The sequence below is a fragment of the Apium graveolens genome, chromosome 8 (assembly GCF_009905375.1).
Source record: "Apium graveolens cultivar Ventura chromosome 8, ASM990537v1, whole genome shotgun sequence".
Taxonomy (NCBI): domain Eukaryota; kingdom Viridiplantae; phylum Streptophyta; class Magnoliopsida; order Apiales; family Apiaceae; genus Apium; species Apium graveolens.
Window position 1 is genome coordinate 104,891,591 of NC_133654.1, and position 26,650 is coordinate 104,918,240.

The 26,650-nt window shown below is 35.3% G+C and overlaps 1 protein-coding gene across 1 annotated transcript; it reads left to right on the forward strand.

The window, feature by feature from the left end:
- The first annotated feature begins 24,039 nt into the window (after positions 1–24,039).
- On the forward strand, positions 24,040–25,674 carry LOC141679829 (uncharacterized). The gene is made up of 3 exons (XM_074486213.1): positions 24,040–24,490; positions 24,590–24,985; positions 25,463–25,674. The coding sequence occupies exons 1-3, from the start codon at positions 24,040–24,042 to the stop codon at positions 25,672–25,674; spliced, it is 1,059 nt and encodes a 352-aa protein (XP_074342314.1).
- The last annotated feature ends 976 nt before the right edge of the window (positions 25,675–26,650 follow it).

Genomic DNA, 26,650 nt, shown 5'->3' on the forward strand with positions numbered 1-26,650 from the left:
ATATTCTATAAAGATGAAAATTTTTATATACTTTGAGCAATTACTCCTTATTCTTTAAAAGATGAAATGAAATGAAATGGAGCAACTCGAGTCTTCGTTTTGATTATAATGTTGTGAACCCTGTCACTTTGCATTGATGATAAGTTTCAAAGTCTGATTGATTATTTCCTTCTGTTTCGAAACACTTTGAAGTCCTGCTAATGATTTATGATGAATGTCGGCTTTCACCCTAACCTGAGCCTTGATTCCTGAAAGCCTAAATCTTTCTTCATAACCCTTTCATAGCAAGAGATAAAAATATGCCACCTAGAGTTTGAAAGTAGAATGCCTCGTATATTGATATTGATATTGATATTGTTAGTGCATTATAGAACTGTTTATATAGTTACTTGCTGAGCTTCTTTGCTTATATATTTTCCTAACCATGGCAGTTAAGAAAGAAGATGGCCAGACTTAGGCGCACCGCTCGCCAGAGCGTTCCTGGCGGTCCCTACCGTGTCGTAGATTTCCAGATGCCAGAGCAAGTAGCTGTGTGTGTGTGAGCAAGCGTATGAGTTGGACGGATTGTATAAGTTGGATCAGATACAATGGGTTATCTATCGGTTTCATGTCGAAATTGAATAAATTTGGATTTATTATTATTTTGGGTTGTAATATATTTATTCTGGTTGGTAGTTGTAATATTGTCTCATACTTAATCTTGTTTAGATCATGTTAGTGTTTAATCAGGGTTTATTATATCCGCTGTTATTATATAGTTAATAGTCTGTGGGTCCTCATTCTCTCACCCCGAGATTGAGTGCGTCACAATCTACATCTGAAATAAAGTAAGCTTTACACTACTTATTTTGTCTATCTTGTTTTTGGCACTAGACGATTCTATTGGAATTTATGCTTATTCAGCAAAGCATAAATTGGGGGAGATTGTTGAGAATTGGCTAAGTCGAAGATCAGGATTTATGTCACAATCAGGATATGATCAACTGTTGTAGTATGATTATCCGTCGAAAGCTTCAATATCATCGTTGATATACATAAATTATTATCCATTGAAACTAAAGTATTTATCCGTTGAACAAAGGTATTCATTGAAGAATGACTTGGATGATAAGTCATGACTGCGAGATAAATCAGAAGGTGTTGATTTATAGGATCGTAGTTGATTTAGTTATGTAAAGTATTAGAGTTATATTATAATATATCTTGTAATTGATAGAGGATTGATTTTGTAGCTGTGTAGTATATAAATACAGAATAGGTTATCACAATGCGTAGTGCACAACTCGAGTATTCGTATAACCTAGCAGCTCTTAAAAATATTGTTCTTAAGAGAGTTTTGTAACAGTTTATTAAAGATCAATATAAACTGTTATTTGATTCATATGTTCTTACTTTACTTTCATAATACATTGATTTGTTTAGTAATTGTATGCATACAACCCCCCTTAAACAATTACTTTACTGGGCAACATTCACGATCATCAAAAATCAGCAAAATTTACTATTTATTAGGGTTTCAAATATTTACAAAATTTGGGGTTATTACAATTTTGATATGCGACTTTTCGATATGTGACTTCGAACATTTTTCCAAAAATAACATTATTCAATTTCAAACTTCTACACTCCTCTCTGAGGCATGATCAAGATTGATCTTCTTCCACAGTTTATTCCTTAGCTTGATGGATATTCAAAGAAAAATCCTACGGTCTAATCTTCTTAACACTTTTATGGACTTAAGAAATACAAATACAAAATACAATAAGATTATTATACAACTGATTTTTAGGGTTGTCAAAATGACATAGTCTTGTTATGTACAAACATGTTTTGCACAACACAGTGCCTCCACCGATTAAGTCTGATTCCCGATTTTTACAACACTGCTTATTATATATTCCACGTTAAAGAAAAATAGGATTTTCAAATTAAATCTCATGCTCGGACTTTGAAACTACTATAATAATTCAATTATTTATATACTTTAATTCAATTCAAGTATAACTGTTTATATTATCATAAGATATATAACCTAACTCATACTAAATCCTATAACCTAATATACTTCACAATTTTACTGTTGTAATATGTCTTTTTTGGCTAAAATCAGGTCAATTTACAAGAACAATATACTCCACCAGAATAAATATATTCATACGTAACAAACAGTGTTAGTCCCTAACAATGCAACAAGAATTACATAAGGGGGATTGAATGGAATTCTTGAACCTTTTTCACAAATTATAGAATGTTCTATCTTAATAATATATAAGTGTTTGATTTGCAAAGTGCGGAATAAGAAGTTAGTAAAATCAAAGACAAGTAATTAAAAACACAAGTCTTTAAAAACTTTCTGGTGGATTTGAATGTATCCACCAGAGATATATATTATATCAAGAGAACTCTGTGTAGCAAGATTAGCTCACAACTGCTTACAAATATGAACAACTAAGTTTACAGATAAATACTAAGGATGCAGCTTACAATTGTTTCTCTGAGATAATGTTCTTGCTTAGTGTTATTGTGGTTCTATTTGCTACTTCTTGGTTTATATATCACCAAGATTACAAAGTAATAAGACAAGATAATAAAACAAAACCTATCAACTCTAATACTATGCTGCTTCATTACTCTATTCCAGCATCTTTGAATATCTTCATAATAGCATGGAAATGGCAATGCTTCTTTGTTCTCTAAAACCCAGTTGAATAGGCTTCCACATTCCTTTTGCATACACTCGACGCATGTGACTGTGTTGTCACTGTCAACAGATGTTTTGTAATAACCCCAAAGTTTTGAACTTTTTTTTTGTAACCCTTATGAATAGTGTTTTTGCTGATATTGCTGAATAAGAAAACTTTTCATGCCACACTATGTAGGGGTTCTTTTATTGTTATTCTGAGATCTTATTAGAACTCTATATGATATATAAGTGTATGTAAAGATCGTCAGAATCCAAATTTAACACTTTGATTTTTCCCAAAAATCCACCAGATACCGAAAGAATTGAGTATAAGGTAACATGATAAAAAGGATTTAAATTCAAGGATTATAAGAGAGGATCATAAAAAGAATATAATGTATTGAGAAAGGTTAAGGAAACCCAAGTAATAAGATCCCGGGTATGATCCCTCAAACGATAAATGAAAACGAAAGTTAAGCGAACCGCATAACAGATCAGCGGTCATTAGCCAAGTAATTAGAAGCTAATCAAAGAGGTTAGTGAGGATGATGTCATCAAACCAATAAGAAGAGGACAAGTGTGGAAGGATGACATAACATGATGACCTAAGCATGACCAAAGAGAAGTGTGTTGTTGTTTGATTAAGAACCACACAAAATTCACCATGGTTAATAAATCAAAACAAAACCAAGCAACCAAGCACAACAAATCACAAAATGCCACCTTTATCTCCTGCACCATTGTCACCTGATACCGTGCTTGGTTATCCATTTGGATCTCCTGGGTCTGCACCACCTGTACCCCATGGACTGCTAGATGCTACCACTCAGGCTTCTCTTATCGCCGATTATTATATGACTTCGGGTGGCCTGTCTAAGGCCCGTAATGTTAGGAGTGATCTGTTGGATCGACTTACTGCACCGAGGATTGAGGGCGGGGTACTTCCGGCAGGATTAGCTTAAATCATGGAAAGGATTGAGGCTACCACCCGTGTTACAGTTAGAGGCCATCTTGAGGGTCAGATTGATCCAGCTCTACTTGCAACTATCTTAGACCTCATCACCGCTTTAATGGAGCAGGTTAGGGATGTCGTGCGTGCCCGCATTTCTTGATCCATAATAGTGTGCAGGCTCTGGGCAATCAAACAAGGGTTTCATGTAGCACCGCTTTTGGTGGATTAGCCTAAGTTATGAATGATTAGTTTTAATGACTAGATGATTATCTATGGTAGTACTTTTGGGATAGAAGCGATTAGATCAAATGATGTAATTCTCTTTAATGTGTTCAGTTGTTGTACCCTCGAATAAATGGTTATGTATATATTCGTTAATTTCAGTTCAGATCAGTTTGTGTGTGATAAGTTCATATTGTTAATTGCACTATTAACAGTTAAGAGAGTGTCATGAAGTTTATAGAACTTGAGAATTCATAATTTGCAATCATGCAAGGACTGAACGAGGGAAAGACTTAAGCAAAGTAAGTAAGACAAATATCCAGAGATTCTCAAAATTTTTCCAAGCATTATGCCCCCACAAGGAAGAAGATTAGGGGAAAACCTTGAATGTGATAATCAGGGAGGTCGCAATTAAGATATAAGGAACCCAGAACATAATGAAGTGGAAAACAAGGATTTTAACGTATAAGATAACTCCAAGTATGGGAGAAGGATGAAACATTTCATACTAAGGAAACAGAAGGTCGAGTAAGGAAAGGAGACCTGAGACGGTACTCCTATACGGCAATTCATGGACCTGTCTAAAAAGAACTTAGACTATTATCCCCAACCACCACACTGAGAAAACAATGCGGTGAAAAATTCTTTCTGGTCCTTTAAGTCGCTAAGCTCTCAGAGTTCCAAAGAACAAGCTAACCCAGTCGAGTCAAGAGCTTGGCTAAAGGAAATATAGGATTCATTTGTGATTCTAAATGAGTTACGAATCACAAAAGACTGTTTTTGTCACTTACCCTCCTAAGAGAGAGGTCACCCGCTGGTGAAAGTTCAAGGAAGGCACGGAGCCAGAGGTTACAATAAACTGATTAAAGTTCAGTCAATTGTTTTCAGGAAAGTACTTCCCAAGGTTATGGAGATAGTGTAAAAGATTTAGAGCCAGAACAAAGGCGGACGAGTATGATGAATTATGAATCTAAGTTGTAAAAGTTGTCAAGATTCGTTCTGAGGACACGAATCCAGAATGACGGGGTGTTTGAAATCAATGCTTATGTTGTGTTGGTTCATGAAATAATGATAAGAGAAAGGAAAATAAAAAGAAACTGAAGTGGAAAGGAATATAAAGGCCATAGAGTTTGAGGAATGATAAGGAAGTTGGGTATGAGGAAACCCTAAAGACTCGTAACAATAGAAATAGAAAAATATGTAATCGTCAGGATGAGGGTGATTCACCATGAGTTAAATTGATGATTGAAGGCATAAGAGATACATATATTTTATCCCCTGTAAGTTGGGGGGATTCGAGGAAACCTTGAGATAGTTCGAAGGATAAATAATGAGACGCGAATAGACTGAGGAGACAAGGAAGTAAGAAATTAGGAAAATTGGATGAAGGAAGTGACCTTCAAGAATGTGAAGTGTAAGACCGGTGGCTTGATACCCAGAAAGGGAGACGCCAGGTATGAAAGATATCCCAACATTGAGATGACTGTTGAGATAAACAACAAAAGTAAATGAGGAGTTATTAAGAAGAAGTTCACGTTGAACACGACCAATATCTTCCGAAACATCCCTATTGTCATTACTGAATCAGGCAAGAAAAGCGGATAACCGTTCTTATATTTTGGAGGCCATATTGATTGACCTCATTTTGAATACAGATGTTATTGTGAAATTAGGCATATACTATTGAGGTGGGAATGATTGAATAAGATACCCTTATCAGGGATATAAGACTTGATTTATCCATGGAAGGATGCATGTACTTTTTAAAGGTGGAATTAAGGATAGAACATTGGTAACTTGAAATGAATCCTAGGGGAATGCATAAAGGTTGGAATTTCACCCTTAATAGGGACATCATGAGTTTTGACAGTATAAATTGGAAAGGATTAAGGTAACAACAGCCTTTAAGGATCAGTGGAGAAATTTTTCAGAAGTATATAGACAATGATTCTGGTATTAGTAAATGGTATCTTGATATGCCCTGTGCCTAGGGTGTACCTGATGAAGGATTTAAGGATAACCTTAGAGGTTTTACAAGGAGAAAGGTAATATTCAAAGTTCTCAAGAATAGAAATTTTGTTGAAGGAAATATGACGTAATTATAATAATGCCAGGTGGGGCACGTGTTGAACCATAAGAAAGTATAGATCGACCCAATGAGGGTCGAGATTGGTGAAAACAAGAAGGACCCAAGATAAGAGACGTCCTAAGTATGATCAAGAGTCAATCGTGACAATGTTAACCTCTAAAAGACCGAGGCAATAACTTATGGAAAAGTGATGATATATTTTTTTACCAAGGCGTAATGAAGAGCATTTTCACACAAGCAGTGATTAGAAATGAGGTAGAAAATTTAGTTGAAGGTCATTTAAAAGACATTGATTGTAAGGAAATTTTACTATTAGGAAAGGCCAAAGAGGTGGCCGACACTTTAAATGTAAGAGGATAATTATAGGTGCTCGTGCCAAAGGAATACAGTGATGATGGTTGAAGCCGTAAAGGTTTTATTATGGTTTGAAAGATTGACATTCCTTCTGATGATTGTGCGATACTCAACCGTGATAGTAGTTTGGTAAAGATTTAATTTATGAAATCGCCGTGAGTGGGCTATCTATCTTATAAGGTTATATCTTGAGATAAGCCAGGACCATGTTACGAAAGGACTGAATGAACCTTTGAGCTTCATGTCTCCTAATAAAGACCTATGGTTAATAATGGTATTAACCTGCTATCGTTGCTTTTATTGAAACTCTTCTGCAATTTTATCTGTTTCATGTCATATGTACGCCAAGTTCAGGAGTGTTCTTCATGAATCATGGAATGGTGATTATGTTGCCACCTTAGAAGAATATGATACGACATGTATGGACTCCGTATGGTTAGCTATTAAGATTTCATAGAAAATGAATGACTACAGTAGGTCAGTGGTGGACCATAGTAATGCAACAATGATTCTGCGAGTAATGAGCAGATTACAACCGTGAGAGTTGTATTGGAATGGATGTTGAGATTGAGTACCCCTAATAGGGTCATGATGATATATAAGTTATCATTGATAGACTACCTAGTGGAGTATTTACATATTATATATTTATTCCCTCTTATGAATAGAGAGTCGTATTACTATACGAGGAAGGTTGCGGTGCAAGCATAGAATTCTAGTAACAATGATGTCTAGAATGAGATCCCAGATTCGATTTTCGACGTCGAGGGAGTTTCAAAGGTGATTGTGTATAAGCTCGAGCAAGAGCATGGGTCCATAGAATGATGGACAGAATATCAAAAATATTTAGGCATGTGAAATACGATGCTATAATACCTGATGTTGATATATATACGTATATGTTTTGTTCTCCTATGATAAACCTCTATAGTTCAGAGGTAGATTCCAAGCCAGATATTTTGTGGCAGTATATTTTATACATATACAATTCTCTTCAATTCGTTCTTTTCTCTCCTTTTCATTTCAAATAAGCTGAGAAGAAAAACCCTTCCAGAAGGGGAGGTATTGCCAAATGACTATCTATCTGTGTGATAGGAGCCTAGTAGGATACCACATGTTGTTTAATTGCTTGTCAAGTACTAAAGGCTGGCCACCTTCTGTACTAACTATGCGATATAACAAGTGTTCATGATCATAGTGATCTCTCAATAAATTCTTTTACTTCTATATGATTGATCAAACTTTGGAAAATAGAAACAGCTGAAAAATGAGTAGTAAAGTTATGGTGGTATTCGGAATAGAAACACGTTCGTGATACTAAGGTTGACGTGGTTATTAAAAGGTTATAGAATGCTAACGAGCAAAAGTGTAACCAGTATAGTATTATGTACAGAAGATAGTAAGGACTACGAACTAGAAAAAAATGGGTATTGAGAAGCAAAAGCTATAATGCTAGAAGCTATGATGAGAGTCTGTGCACTAGACTTGAGAGAAATTGGAATGATCACTTAACACGGATTGAGTTTTCTTCCGATAATAGATCATATGTCAGTATTGAGATATCGCCTTATGAGATCCTTGAGTGAAGACAATGTCGATCTCCCTTATGATAGGATGATATTGCAGAGCGCAAGATGCTCAGACCAGTAGTGGTCCAAAGGACCAAGGAGATAATAGATCTAATCAGAGGACGGCCGGTAGTAGCCCAAGATGGACATAAAAAAAAGTATGTTGATTTGACACGAAAGGACAAAGAATACGAAATAGGGGACCTAGTAATATTAAAGGTATCCCTTGGAAAGGATTGATGAGGTTCAAAAAGAAAGGAAAGCTAAGCCTATGAATTGTTGGACCCTTTGAGGTATTAAGATGTATTGGGAAGTTAGCATATGATCTAGCCCTACCCCTGAACATGTAGCAAGTTCATAACGGGTTCCACGTATCAATGTTAAGGAAGTGTAATTCGGATACCAGACAAATAGGGGCATATGAGCGCATAGACATGCAACTGGACGTAACCTACATGGAGCAACCAGGAAGGGTTATAGATAAAAAAAATGGACAAATGCTTAGGAGAAGAGTTATCAAACTAGTCAGAGTTTGATGGTAGAACCACAATGTGGGAAAATTACGTAAGAGTTAGAAAGGGCAATGCTAAGAAAGTATCCCTACTCATTTTCTCTCTGATTCCGGGACGGAATCCTTTTAAGGAGGGGAGACTGTAATAACCCCAAAATTTTGAACTTTTTTTTGTAACCCCTATGAATAGTGTTTTTTCTGATATTGCTGAATAAGAAAATTTTTCATGCCACACTATGTAGGGGTTCTTTTATTGTTATTCTGAGATCTTATTAGCACTCGATATGATATATAAGTGTATGTAAAGATCGTCAGAATCCAAATTCAAACACTTTGATTTTTCCCGAAAATCCACCAGATACCGAAAGAATTGAGTATAAGGTAACATGATAAAAAGGATTTAAATTCAAGGATTATAAGAGAGTATCATAAAAGGAATATAATTTATTGAGAAAGGTTAAGGAAACCCAAGTAATAAGATCCCGGGTATGATCCCTCAAACGATAAACGAAAATGAAAGTTAAGCGAACCGTATAACAGATCAGCGGTCATTAGCCAAGTAATTAGAAGCTAATCAAAGAGGTTAGTGAGGATGATGTCATCAAACCAATAAGAAGAGGACAAGTGTGGGAGGATGACATAACATGATGACCTAAGCATGACCAAAGAGAAGTGTGTTGTTGGTTGATTAAGAACCACACAAAATTCACCATGGTTAATAAATCAAAACAAAACCAAGCAACCAAGCAAAACAAATCACAAAAACACATCTTGACTTCATTTCAAGCAACAAAGCTCTCGGCTTTTCTTCTTTTTCAAAGAGGAAAATTTCAAAATCCAAGATCCAACCATTGTTAAATTGCAAGGTAATTATCCAAGGTTCCTTATGATTAGTTATGGCTATCCTAGGAGTTTAAGCTCCAAATTCCTTCACAATCTCTTTCAATAAATCATTTAAGAACAGAGTGAATAGTGTTTTCAAGAAATTTAAATTGTTTGATCTTGTGTTTTTGGTTAGATTAAGCTTTGGTAAGGACTTTCAAGGGTGATTCCAAGCTCCTTAGTTACTCTCACTCACCAAGGAAGGTATAATCTCTTAACCTAGCATTGTTATTGAATATTAAGAGCTTATTATGATTAGGATAGTTCATGAGAACCATGGTGTTTGAATATGTAGAGATTAGTTGGTTTTGTGATGTTTTTGGAGTTGTAAATCTTGGTTATTAGTTAAGGAACTTAAGAATAGTTTTAGTTCATGTTTGAGATTAATACAAATTAGAAAACTTGAGGTGTTGGGGCTGTTGTAGTGATGTATGGATGGAGTTTGGTTGTATGGTTGAATTGTGGTTGGTTTGTGGTTGATTTGGAGTAGAATAAAAATTGGTAATCGCGTAAACATAGCCGTCGTAATGTCCGATTTACTTTAGAATGTTTTTGTTCTTAACATCAGGACCCGAGAACTTACTGTTAGGTTTTGACCATTGCCATTATTAGATAGTTCATGTTACGAGCTTCGTTTTGATATGTGGTACGCTTGAATCCGATGTACGGTTTAGGATAAACGACCATTTTAAGTAACGGCGTTTCGCGAATTAACCATTTCCCCTCGCCTTACTTTGAAACCTTTGTTAAGGACCTTAAATGACTAATTGGAGTATGAAACATTTATGTGAAGTGTATTATGCAGTTGGTAAGGCACTCGCGAAAGAATCGCCTTAAAACCCTTAATGGTTAATTTATTAAAAATGGTGGAGCCGAGGGTACTCGAGCGACTTAAGTGAATCGTTAAGTGCAAAAGCGAACGTTAGGGTCTAATTGGTTAAAGTATAGATTCATAAGCGACGTTGGTTTAATTCCAACTTATATGTTGTTTATAGGTTACCAGACTCATCCCAAGCCATTTATCACCCCCAGTCGCTCAGGCAAGTTTTCTACCCGTTATACTGTTGTTGTGATGTATACATATGTATATGCATTATCTTGTGATAGATGCATGGTGGTTAATTAGCAAATCTTGCGATATATTGGAGCATGTGATATGGTATATATGCATGTCTGTTTCGTAATCTTGATATATATTGTTGATTCAATTGCTTATAAGTTGCATAATACCTATGCTAGAGATAAGCAGTAGTTGCGTATACCCTTAGTATAGGGGACCCAAAGGTGAACATTTTTCTAAAACCGGGAGTCGATGTTCCCGAGTATATTATATATATTTTTATATATATAGATATAGTTTTCAAAACTATGAATCGAATAAGGTTTATTCGATAACTTTATTTTATTAATGAATATTATTTGAATATTCATTCGAGGGCTTATGACTCCGTTTATTTTATTAATGAATATTATTTTGAATATTCATTCGAGGGCTTATGACTCCGTCTATTTTATTAATGAATATTATTTTGAATATTCATTCGAGGACTTATGACTCCGATTATTTACTAATTAATATTCTTTACTTTATTAAAGAATAATGTGTCGATAATCAAACTCACTTTTGATTATTCAAATAAAGATATTACTTTCGTATAAGTATATCTTTGGTTATTTAATATTCATTTCAAGTATAAGTTTTACAACTTCTACTTCAATTATTTTTATAAAGATGATTCTTTATGGTAATAATATTTATATAATAATATTCAGATATTTTCTAATATATTGGGACTGATTTATTTTATTAAATCAGAATCACTCCAAACATTCTTAAAAATGTTTTCGAGTCTTCAAAATGATTTTAAAGGTTAGGGCGGATCCCAAAACTCATTTTTATATTTAAGATCCTCCTTTCGAAGGGGATTTAAATACTCGCTCAAAACCTGAGGGATCCGGCTCTGTGGTGTATTTTATATTCGCAACAAGGTTGCTATTCTGATAAAAGAGTTTTTGATTACTTACCCAACACTCGGGAAGTAAAATTCTTGGAACAAGTTAATCCATTAACAGGCACCGCCTGGGAAATATCGGTGAGTTTTCCTTTCCAACTAGATACGACTTCTTGGTGGAGCCGTATCAACAAGTTTCTACTTGGGGAAAGGGGGGACGAGCTTTACGTTTCAGAGTCATGGATTTTATCTGAACTAGGAGTGGCGTAAGTGGTCGAGTGGCACCGGCCCAGCCTTATTATATGGGCCCAAATGGCCTGGAAGTTCCGCTAAGACGGTCCATTCTTTAGGAGTCCAGGGTTCGGTTGACAAGTAAATCCGACTGTTCTCCTCTACATGTAGAAAATGGTGGGGTTGCACTACTACGACTGATCATCGTAAGTGGTCTTACTGGCGCTGCAAACTCCCATAATAAGTTCATCATCCAATTGGATATTTCTGCAACACTACCCAGAGCACTTCGATAGAAAGGCTACGGTTGGGCTATTGTTGAGTGTTGGCAGGGTCGAGTTTTCAAATTGATGTTTGTATCAAATGAAGTATCTCGTAACTTCATTTTATTTTGATGATATTTTAAAGATTGATTCTATACAAGTTTTGTCTTGTAGCTTAATCTATGGGATGAACTATTTATACATTGAACGGTGGTAGTTCAAGTAGTATTCGGAAAAGATATAAGTATATTGGAGTATCTTGTAACTTCATCTTTTAAACTTATATCTAGTAAATGATTATCTTGTGCATGACAAAGATTTTACGAAAAACGTTGAGACAAGGTTAGATATATGAGATCACCTTGCAACGATATTTTTATACAGTTATAAACTGGAACTCTGTGTATAATATACATGTCAGAGGATTACAAAGATTGTAAAAAGTATATATGTATATATATACTGAATATTTTGCGACTTGGTAGCATTAAGATATCAGCTTGGTTCATTTCTTCTTGACCAAGACTTTCATGAGTACTATGAGAATGCTCATATATTGTTAATTATTATACATATTATTTCGGTGGGCTTGTTGCTCACCCTTGCTTTCTTCTTTCATCATACAACAACAGATAGAAAAGATGAACAGGACCAAGCTTCCAATTCACAAGCGGTTAGGAAACGTTCCGCAGTTTTCTGGAAGCGTTGATGCCGCTGTAGCTGAGGTAGAAATTACCAATAGGCTAGACTTTCAACTTCTGATGTACCAGACTTATGTATCTATATGAATGGTAATAATGGCAAAGAAATGTAAAATTATTCAGAAACCCTTTTAAGGTGTAACGGTTTATAATTGTGGAATAAAATGACTTTTGTTATTTTTGGTATTCATCTCTGAGACTATAACTTGTGGTGTGTGTGTGTGTGTATATTGTGGGGTCATAGTACTCAGTAGTTGGTTTTAAGTATTGATAAGGGAAATGGAACTCGTGACAACCCGAATCCCCGACCCCGGATTTGGGGGTGTTACATGTTTGAATTGATTATTCGTCGGGTACATGATCATCCGTCGGGTTGCCTTGTTGATCATCCGTCGAGTGGCATTGTTGTTTATCCGTCGGGTAGCTATCTGGCACTTGACTTTACTTCATTTATGCAGAATTACAAGACATCGTCTATGTACAATTAATCAACCTATTCTGCATATCTAATTAAAGTCAACATAACTTGAGTGCTACTACAGAATCTAAAAAAGGTGTATGCAGAAATGTGCTACAGTCTCATTATTACACAAGCTACTCGCTCGATGAATAATTAATCATCATTCGTCGGGACTATATTGAGTCATCCGTCGGGACTATACTCCTTATTCGTCGAGTGCTACATTTTTCACTAAGTAAAATTTACTAAGGTGTTTTGGTTAATGAAATCATCAAGTTCACAGCATATCCAGCTTCTTTTCATGACTCGACGGATGGTGAATTTTGAGTACCGACGGATGAAGCTGGTTGTCTCCCGACGGATAAAGCTGATTGTCTCCCGACGGATGAAGCATTTTGCAACTCAACAGATGTTGAATCTTGTGCTTCATTGTTAGTGGATTTTTTGCATTATCATTTGATACTGTTTCTTGATCACTTTCATCATCACTGTCATCACTAACCATCTCCACATTGTCAAATTTGAGGCTCTCATGGTAATCTCCATCTTGCAGTACTTCAATCTTTTTATCAACAAACACAACATGTATTGATTCCACAACAATGTTGGTTCTTAGATAACTCTATATGCTTTACCAACAGCATATCCAACAAAAATTCCTTCATCTGCTTTAGCATCAAACTTCTCATTCTGATCAGTTTGATTTCTCAAGATATAACATTTGCAGCCAAAGACATGAAGAAAGTTTAGAGTTGGCTTCTTGTTCTTGACCAATTGATAGGGAGTCATGCATTTTTCTTGATTAACCAGAGAAATATTCTGAGTGTAGCATGCAGTAATTACAGCTTCAGCCCAGAAATATGTTGGTAATTTAGATTCTTCAAGCATTGTCCTTGCAGCTTCAATAAGTGATATGTTCTTCCTTTCTACTACTCCATCTTGTTGTGGAGTTCTTGCTGCTGAAAACTCATGCAAAATCCTATTTCCTTCTCAAAATGCTCTCATGACAGAATTCTTGAACTCAGTTCCATTGTCACTCCTGATTCTTCTAACTTTGAAATCAGGATGATTGTTGACTTGCCTTATATGATTGATGATGATTTCACTAGCCTCATCTATAGACTTTAGGAAATATGTCCAAGAGAACTTTGAGAAATCATTTACAATTACTAGGCAAAATCTTTTCCTTGAGATGGACAACACATTGACTGGTCCAAACAAATCCATGTGTAGCAGTTGAAAAGGTTCTTCAATTGTTGAATCAAGCTTCTTTCTGAATGATGCTTTGATCTGCTTTCCTTTTTGGCAAGCATCACACAATCCATCCTTAGAAAACTCCACTTGAGGAATACCTCTAACTGGTTCTTTCTTTACAAGTTCATTCATGGTCTTGAAGTTTAAATGGGATAGCTTCTAGTGCCATAACCAACTTTCATCCTGACTTGCTTTGCTGAGAAGACAAGTAACAGATTCTGCATTTGATGAGTTGAAGTCAGCTAAGTACACATTCCCTTTTCTCACACCAGTGAGAACCACTTTGTTGCTTCTCTTGTTTGTCACAACACAGGCTTCTGAGTTGAAGGTTACTGAATTGCCTTTATCACAAAACTAGATGATACTCAACAAATTGTGCTTAAGACCATCCACTAAGGCAACCTCCTCAATGATGACATTGTCTTTTGAAATCAAGCCATATCCCACAGTATAACCCTTGTTGTCATCTCCAAAAGTAATACTTGGACCAGCTCTCTCCTTGAACTCTGTGAGCAGGGTAGAATCACCAGTCATGTGTCTTGAACAGCCACTATCCAAGTACCATAGATTCTTTCTGTTTCCCTGCATACATCAAAATCAAATCTAGTTGATTTTGGTACCCAAGTTTCCTTGGGTCCTGCCTTGTTAGCTTTCTTTTTCTGTTTCTTAGGTTTGATCTCATTTGACTTGGGGATATCAGATTCATCCTTAGTCATTTGAGTTGGACCTTTGAAACCATTCATTACAGCAGAATTATCATGCATATTTTGATTAACAGGGAATGGCATGCTATTAGTAAACATGTTATTCCAGTAAGGCATGCTAAATGGCATTTGTGGCATACTAAATGCAGCATAATAAGGATTAAGTGCAAATGGCATATTAGCAAACTGTGCATTCATATTCTGTGTAGACATAACATTCATAGGCACAGAAGGCATGGCATTTATGTTGGGAAAATGAGGTGGCACAAATATGGAAGTAGGCATGGCAGTTTTACAATTAACAGACAAATGATTTACACTACCACACTTGACACAGATTTTTCTAGGAGCATATTTATCAGGTGTGTAGTTGTTATGCTTGTTAATTCCTACTTTACCATTTATATTATTTTTCTTTTTAGCCTCTGTTTTAACCTCAATCTTTTCCATTCTGTCACTCAGTTGCTTGATAGTCATATGACCAACATTAGCATTTTTCTCCTTCTTCACTTGACTGGATTCTCCTGGAACAAAATTCTTGGAAACTGATCCATTCTTCTCATTTAACTTGGTAAGTTTGGCTTTACTCACAGGTTTGCTCACAGTCGACAGATGAGGATTTATATCACTCGACGGATAACCCTTTTTGTTATCCGACGGATGACCCCCATCATCCGTCGAGTCTACATCTGTTAGCAATCCTTCAACCAAATTGGATTCCAGCTTCTCCTTATCCTTCTTCCAGGCTACATCACAAAAGGACTCAATACCTTGAACTTTGGTGATTTGAGCATGAACATCTCTAGATGTTTTCCATGCCTTAATCACCTCCCGTTCTCGTTCAAGCTGCTTCTTCAAGATCTCTTCTTTCTTTAAGGACTCAGTTAATTCATCCTTAGCAATTTTACACTCAATTCTCAATTTTTCAAATTCAATGAACTGAGACTCTAGCACATTATTCCTCTCACTTAGAAACAAATCGTTTTCTTTGATTTTAGCATTTTCCTTAGTAAGAGACTTAAGTGTAACACGCAAATGATATAATTCTGTAGACATGTCATTTATTGCATCATTACACTCAGCTTTAGATAAATGTGCAAGGTTAGTGGTGATTACCTGATTACTTGAAGAACTTGTCTCTATTTCATCAGACTTGGCCATTAGGGCTAGATTGACGTAGCTGACATCTTCATCCTCATCCAGACCATCTGCTGCCCACTCATTTTCATGTGTAATAAAAGCCCTTTCCTTTTGTTTGACCAACTCAAAGTATTTTTGTTTATAATCCACAGCCTCAAACTTCTTTTTGCTGGAATCTGACTTTCTACAGTCACTTGCAAAGTGTCCTGCCAAGCCATATTTGAAATATTTGAATTTTGATTTATCCACCATGTTTCTATTTGACTTAGCTGCTCCAAATTTCTTCTTGAACTTGAGCTTGGCAAATCTTCTGGAAAGAAATGCTAGATGTTCATCAATAACTTCCATGTCATCTTGGCTCAAAGAATCTTCATTTTCTGCTACCAGCCCCTTGCCCTTGTTTTCACAGGCCTTTGAAGTTGATTCAACAGCTTCCATCTTCATCTCCTTCTCTTTCTCTAACTCAGCAACTAGTGCAATGGATCCTCCTTTCTTCTTTCCTCTCTTCATCCTCTCATCTTGCTCTATTTCAAGCTCATAAGTTTTCAGGATGCCATACAGTCTCTCCAAAGTAAACTCCTTGTAATCTTGAGAGTTTCTCAATGAGACTGTCATAGGTTTACATTCCTTTGAAAGAGATCTAAGGAACTTTATATTGGAGTCTTTTGTCTGATACACTCTTCCATACAACTTCAGAGCATTTAGTAGTTTTTGAAACCTACTCAAGATGTCAGTGAGAGACTCACTTTCTTCACTATAAAAATGCTCATATTGCTGAATGAGTAGCTGCGTCTTATTTTCCCTTACTTGCTCATTGCCATCACAGATAATCTGTATAGTATCCCAAACTTTTTTGGCAGTTTTGCAATTGATGATGTTGTCAAACAGGTCACCATCAACTCCATTGAATAGGATATTCATGGCCTTCTTATCCTTCCTGACTTGTTCAATATCAGGATCAGACCATTCATGCCTTGGCTTGGGAACAGATGGCTCGTTTCCAGTTGCAGCTCTCATTGGCACATGAGGACCTCTCTCTATACAATCCACATAGGCCTCATCTTGAGAAAGTAAATGGAGATGCATTTTTACCTTCCAATGATGGTAATTATCTTTATCCAGAAAAGGAATCTTGACTACAACATCCTTCTTGTTCATCTTGTTGTTTTGTTGTGATCTTTAAACTCTTTGTTCTTCAAGAGCTTGCTCTGATACCAATTGTTAGTCCCTAACAATGCAACAAGAATTACAGAAGGGGGGTTGAATGAAATTCTTGAACTTTTTTCACAAATTATAAAATGTTCTATCTTAATAATATATAAGTGTTTGATTTGCAAAGTGCGGAATAAGAAGTTAGTAAAATCAAAATATAAGTAATTAAAAACACAAGTCTTTAAAAACTTTTTGGTGGATTTGAATGTATCGACCAGAGATATATATTATATCAAGAGAACTCTGTGTAGCAAGATTAGCTCACAGCTGCTTACAAATATGAACAACTAAGTTTACAGAGAAATGTTAAGGATGCGGCTTACAATTGTTTCTCCGGGATAATGTTTTTGCTTAGTGTTATTGTGGTTCTATTTGCTACTTCTTGGTTTATATATCACCAAGATTACAAAGTAATAAGACAAGATAATAAAATAAAACCTATCAAGTCTAATACTATGCTGCTTCATTACTCTATTCCAGCATCTTTGAATATCTTCATAATAATAGCATGAAAATGGCAATGCTTCTTTGTTCTCTAAAACCCAGTTGAATAGGCTTCCACATTCCTTTTGCATACACTCGACGCATGTGACTGTGTTGTAACTGTCAACAGATGTTTGAATTGATTATCCGTCGGGATCATGATCATCCGTCGGGTTGCCTTGTTGATCATCCGTCGAGTGGCATTGTTATTTATCCGTTGGGTAGCTATCTGGCACTTGACTTCACTTCATTTATGCAGAATTACAAGACATCATCTATGTACAATTAATCAACATATTCTGCATATCTAATTAAAGTCAACATGACTTGAGTGCTACTACAGAATCTAAACAAGGTGTATGCAGAAATGTACTACAGTCTCATTATTACACAAGCTACTCACTCGATGGATAATTAATCATCATCCATCGGGACTATATTGAGTCATCCGTTGAGACTATATTCATTATCCGTCGAGTGCTACATTTTTCACTAAGTAAAATCTACTAAGGTGTTTTGGCTGATGAAATCATCAAGTTCACAATATATCCACAACAAACAGTTTCTTTGTTAATCGACTATTAACAAAAAACTCTTTTTTATATATAAAATTATTAAATAGCACAACAAAGTGCTGAGTTATTTGTCCAACATTTCTATGCATGCCTAAATTAAAATAAAATGCTATTTTGACAAAATATACTAATTTCAATTAAAGCGTCATAAACTACTAGCTCATTGTTTGATAAAAAATAACAACATTACCATAAAATACCCAACCTATAACTATATTAGATACATATCCGGAATATTAAATCTCGTGATCTCAATAAATATCAATACAAATAACCACCACACATGTTACTTCACATATACAAACTCAGTTGCAATAAATATTATCAATGATACTATTTTATGTATCTTTCATATTTTTTTACTAAATTACAACACTTACCAACATAACTCTGTCGACGCTGACAAATAAGAACTAGTTTTTTTCGTGAAAAGAGCCAAAAAATTGTGGAGAATATTTAATTTTTATTTAATTTCCTCCAAAGAATGTAAACGCTTTCCTTTCTCATTTTACTTCTTTCTCATTATCAAGTATCAAAATTATATCATTTTTATTTAAGCTGGATAAAATAACAAAAAAATTAGTGCCCAATTTTAAAATTTAGCACAAAACATCAAATTTACGATAATTTTCAATTTTACTAAAATTGAATTTCGAGAATAACAAAGTCTTCAATAATTACTTGTGTGTTTGGCCTTCTATCTAATGTCATCTCCAACACAACTATAAATATTCACACTTTTATATTTGTTACATTTGTTGTAAAATTCTTCTGCAACCCAAATTTAAAAGTTACGGTCTCACATTAAAATTATATCAAATTTAATGTAACATTAAATTTTTTATTATTATTGTACTACTTTAATACAATAAATTTATTATCATTTGTATCCAGATTTTATTACTTTTTATTTTATTTTTCTACTTTAATAATAAATTTAATACAATATTGCTTAGTTTACATCAAAGTAGTCAAAATTCTTCAAGATACTCTGCTAGCTAAAATGGTTAACTAAATATCATCAATATTGCTATATGTATTTTTAAAATAATTTTATATATATATGAAAATTTTACATGTTAAAATAAATTTAGTTAATATTTAATTAAATAGAAGTAAAAACAAAATATTTATTTCATGAAAAAAATATATTAAATATATAATTATAATAAGACACTCATATCTATTGAAAAACATATACTTATATGATAATAAAATTTTATATTTATATTTATATTTATATTTATATTTATATTTATATTTATATTTATATTTTATTATATAAGATTAAATTAAATTAGATATATTAGTATTTTTAAAAATATGTAATATTTATTAAAATAAATAATAAAATTGTTTCATAAGAAAATCATATTTTGACACTTAATATTATATAAACTAAAATATGAAATAAAAATTTTAACACATATATATTAAATATAAATATAATATAAATATATGTATGTATTGATATGCAAAGAAAGTTGGCAGAAATGCTACATGGATATTTTAGCTAATAACTAATCAAGAGATATAGAAGAAGATGATACAGGATATCAATTTTTTTTGCATAATAACTACCTAGATTTTTTAGTTAAAAGGTGGTGATATTTTAACTAATGACTAATCAAGAGATATAGAAGAAGATGATAGAGGATATCAAATTTTTTCGCATAATAATGCCCCCTAGACTTTTTAGTTTAGAGGTGGTGATGATTGGAGATACTATGATATCTTTGATATCAAGGACCACATTTCATTTCAAACTTACAACCTTGCACCCATCTGATAATTTAATTTTAAGTACTTAAAACTAATTTACATAAGATTTACCCTGTTTTGTTAAAGTAAATTACGTGGACTTAACCCGCAAGGTTGGCTCAGTAGGTCAAAGAGGGGATAATTATCCTTTTGGTCGTGAGCCCGTAGAATTTACCTAGTACGCACCCGAAAGATAGCGGCTGCGGGTTATCTACGATAAAAAAATAAATTACGTGGATGTAATATACGTGAATTATTTATAATAATAATAATAATAATAATAATAATTTTTAGTCAAAGTCGTAGTAGATTAATATGTGATATGTTTATTTAATTATATGACACCTAGGTGAAATAGAATTGTCAGCTCTATATATATATATTTACACACAGCCTATTAGTTTGTCTCGTTATCAAAACCCTAATATTGCTAGACGGTGCCAAGGGTGAGAAAGAAAGGAGGAGAGATAGAGGCTTTTAAATAAAATCTGCAGAGAAGCGTAAAACACTTTACTTTAATAATTTTGTGTATGCATGGTCTAATATTTGATATATGTATTGTATGACCATGTATGTTATTATGGGATTTGATGACAGATATTAAATTACTACCATGGAACTAGTAGATTGTGTTCTTGTTTGAAAGTAAGGCTATATAAACATCCATGCTTTACATATATTAATAATATTAATAGGTACTGAATGATTATTTCTTTAATGACCATGTTACTCACGTGTTATTTTCATAATTAAATATTTTTAAATTTATATGACTATGTTTTAATCAGACTATTTTGTTGTTAAAAGATTATATATGCCTCTGTTTTATCTCATACACTATTTACTACGAATTTGCAATTTGCCTACTACTAATTAATATACAATACTTGTGATTATTACTCTTATTAAGTATAAATTTTTATTATTATTATTACTGATATATCATGTACGAGGTTATTAACCAGCATAATTGTTATTGTTTATTATTATGAATGAGTGTTGTTTGTCCTTTTTGGTATAAGTCGTAAGCTGTAGTTTTATAATTTAAAAATATAGATTAGTTAGAGTGGTATTTAATCTCACGGTTAATACATATTAGTTTATATCGTATTAAGTGGTCGAGTATTAAGGGTTAGGAGGTCTTGTCCATGTACCTTGTTATTATTTTATATTTATTTAGTTTGTCTTGTTAAACTACTATTATCACATATGGCCTCACGTGTGTAGTCAGGATGTAGTATGTACATGTTCATTAGATTTCATGAGTGTAACCAAGTCAATGTATTAATTAATTTATTAAAATGTATGTGCTAGAATGATTCACGTTTGTTCCATATTATTTAATTCAAATTGTTGAATGTATGTCCATGTTATATATTTAATTTAGCATATATTAAAATAATATTAGTTGATTTCTTTATTAAAGAAATAAATATTTAAGTAGCCTAGTCGAAAGTAAGTAAACAAGTTAAAAATGAGGTCCAATTTTAGTTTTGGGACATGTACAGGGAGGGCACTTCTCATGTCACTATAGTCATTATATGGTATCGAGAAAGATGCTCATAGTTTATGTACTAGTAGTTTTAATATTTAATAATATACATGAAAGAATATAGCGTAAATCTGGTTTAGCTAAGTTAGTATAATGGCTACATAGTATTAAATAAGTATAGTAACAAGTACGTGCATTTTATGCGAAATAAATAAATAAGTTGCTAACTAAAAATTATATTTTGTAAATTAGATCGAGGGCCGGGAATTTAGCGGATCGTGCGGGTTTCAATAGTATTAGAGTTTGTGATATTTGAGGTACGGATTCTGTCCCCTTTTATTCTGTGCTACTTCTCTTAGATATTATATATATTTGATTCGTTTCGTTCTACCTTCTGTTTATTCCGTTAAAAATTATTTTAACCTCCTTGACTTCCGAAAATTGTTTTAAAATGGATTTGCAAAATTATAAATATTTGTTTACTTCTGTTTTGAAATATTATTTATGACACCCTCTGTTTTGGAAATTTGAATTACTCGTATCAGGTGATTTTAAATTTACGAGAATATTTTATTTTGAACCCTTAGAGATATAGGATATACCGAGTTAACCAGCTGTAGGGTTACTACAACCATGTCATTGCGGCACCAGTGACATGACACTTCCGTGACAGTGTGATTGGTCACGGCGTATCCTTCTGTTAGCTCTTGGGAGGAGCTTTTGCGCATTTGATATTTGTTCAGGATACGTGGGTGCACCTAGAGTTTGATTTGTGATTTGATTTATGGTGACGTTGTATATGTCGTACACGTTATCCATTATGTTGCACACATTAGGTACCCTATGATGTGTGTATTTGTATCTGTTCTGATCTCGGTATGAAATATCCTAACCCCTCGTTGTTTCAGCCTTATTTATTTTTAATTTTTTTATTGTTTTATTATAAATTACTGATTATTTATTTCTGATTTTCTTTTATAAATTGTATTTCAAATCCGTACTGGGCGTTTGGCTCATGCCGTATTCTTTTTCTGGCAGGTGCTTAGGGGTATCTGGGACTGTGTGATGGAGAGCTTCCCTTTATTCCGTTCTTAGGATTTTAGACTCTATTTTTATTTAGACTTAATTATTTATTAGAGATTTTGGAATTTATATTATTGGTTTGAAATGTTCAGAGATTTAATTTATTATTTTGAAGATTTTAGACGGTTTAATTTTTGTTTAGAAATATATTAGTGCTCTGTTTGCAGGTTTTAGGATTTTAAGTAATATTTCCCTTCTATTTTAAGAAGGGGGTGTTACAGAGATGGCATCAGAGCTTAGGTTCTTTCTTGTAGAAAACCTACTTAGGTTGACCTGTGAGTTTGGGTAGACGATACGATGGGTGTTCTATTTAATTTTGTTTCATTCTGCTCCTTATCATTAAATTCTGCTTCATCATTCTAAAATCTGTTTATAACTACTTCATCATATTTATTCTCGTAATCTTCATTCGTTCGATATCTTATATTGTAGATGCCTCCTAGACGTGATCCTTTTCATATTGACCCCGCTCAGCTTACTGAGATGATAGGGAAAGCAGTGGCTCAGGCTGTACAGCAGGCTTTGGCAAACCAAGGAAATCAGAATGGCGAGGAAAATCAGAATGGACAAGGAAATCAGAATGGCGATGGAAACCAGAATGGACAAGGAAATCAGAATGGCAATGGGAATCAGAATCAGAATGGTCAGGGCCATCAGCTGGAGCCGTTTGTATGGTTGGAGAGGTTTGTGAAGCAGAAACCAGACTCTTTTAGTGCAGCACCGACTCCTATTGATGCTGAAAATTGGATTTTTCATCTCGAAAAGATTTTTGATGCACTAGGTTGTGATGAGATTCAAAAGGTCAGGTTAGCTGTATATAAGTTGGAGGGTGATGCTCAGAGATGGTGGAGAGGAGTGAAAGCTACTAGAGGGGAGCAGTATGCAGAGGGTTTGGAATGGCAGGGATTCAAGGAAGTATTCTATGAACAGTACTTCTTTAATGTTGATAGGGAGGCTTATTTGAGGGAGTTTCATTCTATTATGCAGCACCAGGATGAGAGCATTACTGATTATATGGCGAGGTTTATAAGGTTGGCTGGATTTGCGGGGACAGTTGCAGGGACTGCTGCGCAGCAGGCTGATAAATTTAAATGGGGGTTGAAGTCTCATCTGAGGGGTTCCATAATTTCTTTTAAATTTGATAATGTGGCAGAGGCGGCCGATGCAGCAAAGGATGTTGAGAAGGAGCGCATAGATTTCAGGACTTCCAGGTCTAACAGTGGTAGTAAGAGGACTAGGGATGATCAGGGTTTTGCACAGGGTAGACAATGGTATGGAGGTCAGAGTGGTCAGTAGGGACAGTGGCGCGGACAGAATCAGAATAGGCTTGGTCAGTCATTTCACGGCCGGAATCAGTATGTTGGTCAGAATCAGAATCAGCAGTTTCAGCGACAGAAGCAGCCTAGGCAGTGGCAGAATCATCAGCAGGGGCAGAGCCGTTACTCAGTGTATGGGGGAAACCCCAATATGATTCCCGTGGCTCCTTGTGCGACATGTGGTGGACATCATCCAGGTAGAGCTTGTTACAGACAGACTGGGGCTTGTTTCTTGTGTGGTAGCATGTCCCATAGGGCAAAGGATTGTACAGTGTCACGCAACCCTGGTGGAGGAGGAGCTGGCGGTGGTAGTGGCAATGGTAATCAGCAGAATCCTACAGCCAGAGTGTTCGCATTGACTGTAAATCAGGCAGCAGCTAATTCAGGTACCGTTTCGGGAACACTTCTTATTGGTAGACGTGATGCTTATGTGTTATTTGATACTGGTTCGACCCATTCTGTTGTGTCTTTATCGTTTGTTCGTCATCTAGGCGTTGCACCTTCATTATTATATCCTCATATGTCTATTTCTACCCCGATGGGGAATTCTGTTGTTATTTCTGATGTGTATCGAGAGTGTCTGATAGCTGTTGGAGATAGAAGTTGTAAGGTTAACTTGCTTCCCATGGAGATGCATGACTTTGACATTATCTTGGGCATGGATTGATTGAGTGAACATCGTGCCACAATTGATTGTCAAGGAAAAAGGGTGATTTTTGGGGATGTAGATAAACCAGAATTTGTATACCAAGGGTCTCAGCCGAAAGGGGAGGTTAAATTAATTTCTGCTCTAAAGGCGAGCAAACTTTTATCTAAGGGTTGTGATGGCTACCTTGCTTTCGTGAAGGATACATCGAAGGATGAACCTCGCATCGAGGATTATCCAATTGTGAGGGAGTATGAAGATGTGTTCCCCGATGAGCTACCAGGTTTGCCACCACATAGAGAGGTGGAGTTTACTATTGAACTTGTTCCAGGTGCTGAGCCTATTTCCAAGGCGCCTTACCGTATGGCACCACTTGAGTTACAAGAATTGAAGGAGCAACTACAAGAGTTGTTGGATAGGGGATTTATCAGGCCAAGTGTGTCTCCGTGGGGTGCTCCTGTGTTGTTTGTGAAGAAAAAGGATGGTTCCATGAGATTGTGCATTGACTATAGGGAGTTGAATAAGGTGACTGTCAGAAACAGGTATCCTTTGCCACGCATTGATGACTTGTTTGATCAGTTACAAGGGGCGAAGTACTTCTCGAAGATAGATTTGAGATCTGGTTACCATCAGTTACGAGTAAGAGAAGAGGATATTCCGAAGACTGCATTTCGCACTCGTTATGGTCATTATGAGTTTCTCGTGATGTCCTTTGGGTTGACGAATGCACCAGCGGTATTTATGGATTTGATGAATCGGGTCTTTCATGATTATATGGATAAATTCATGGTGGTCTTCATCGATGATATCTTGATATACTCTAGGAGCAGAGAGGAGCATGAGGAGCATTTACGTACTGTACTTGAAATTTTGAGGGAGAAGAAGTTATTTGCAAAATTTTCCAAGTGTGAATTCTGGTTGGAGGAAGTGGCATTCTGGGGGCATATTGTGTCTGGTAGGGGCATTGAGTTGGATCCTGCGAAAGTCGAGGCTATTACTAATTGGCCCAGACCTATCAATGTGACGGAGGTGAGGAGTTTCTTAGGTTTGGCAGGTTACTACAGGCGTTTTGTGGAAGGTTCCTCTTCCATAGCTTTGCCATTGACTCAGCTAATGAGGAAGGGAATTAAGTTTGAGTGAAATGATGATCGTGAGAAGAGCTTTCAAGAGTTAAAGAAGAGGTTGGCGTCAGCTCCAATACTTGTGTTGCCATCAGGGAGTGGAGGTTTTCAGGTGTATAGTGATGCTTCTAAGAGAGGATTGGGGTGTGTTCTTATGCAACATAGGAAAGTGATTTCTTACGCTTCTAGGCAGCTTAAACCCTATGAGGTGAATTATCCTACCCATGACTTGGAGTTAGCAGCAGTGGTCTTTGCTTTGAAGATCTGGAGACACTATCTTTATGGAGAGACTTGTGACATCTTTACTGATCACAAGAGTCTCAAATACATCTTTACTCAGAAGGAGCTTAACATGATGCAGCGAAGGTGGCTTGAACTTCTTAAGGATTATGATGCAAATATTCAGTACCATCCGAGGAAGGCGAATGTAGTGGCAGACGCTCTTAGTAGGAAGAACTTGGGGATTATTGCATCTCTCATTACTCAGCCGCACCTTATTTCAGATTTGGAGCGCTTGGGTGTTGAGTTGTATGTTAGAGGATCAAGTGGTAGCATTGCAAATTTGAAAGTGGAACTGAATCTTGTTTCAAGGGTTAAGGAAGCTCAAAAGGATGATACAGGTTTGAAAGCTATTAGATTTGAGGTGGCAGGTGGCAAGCAAAAACACTTTCGTGTTGATGATGAGGGCGTGATATGGTTGGGTAGTAAATTGTGTGTTCCTGCAGACATGACGATTCGTGAAGAAATTTTGAAGGAGGCTCATAGTTCTTCATTTTCTATTCATCCAGGTTCAACCAAGATGTATAGGGATTTGAAGAAGCACTTTTGGTGGAGTGGAATGAAGGGAGATATAGCAGAATTTGTGGGAAAATGTCTTATATGTCAACAAGTGAAGATAGACCATCAGAGGCCTAGTGGATTGTTGCAGCAACTAGATATTCCAGTTTGGAAGTGGGAAAACATTACTATGGATTTTGTAACTCATTTGCCGAGGA

Excerpts from the sequence above, each read along its gene's own strand:
- LOC141679829 (XM_074486213.1), top strand. The coding sequence starts at position 24,040 with ATGATTCCCGTGGCTCCTTGTGCGACATGTGGTGGACATCATCCAGGT. Across the intron at positions 24,491-24,589 it reads GATAGCTGTTGGAGATAGAA|GAAAAAGGGTGATTTTTGGG; the intron begins GTTGTAAGGTTA and ends TTGATTGTCAAG. Across the intron at positions 24,986-25,462 it reads GCCAAGTGTGTCTCCGTGGG|TGGCATTCTGGGGGCATATT; the intron begins GTGCTCCTGTGT and ends GGTTGGAGGAAG.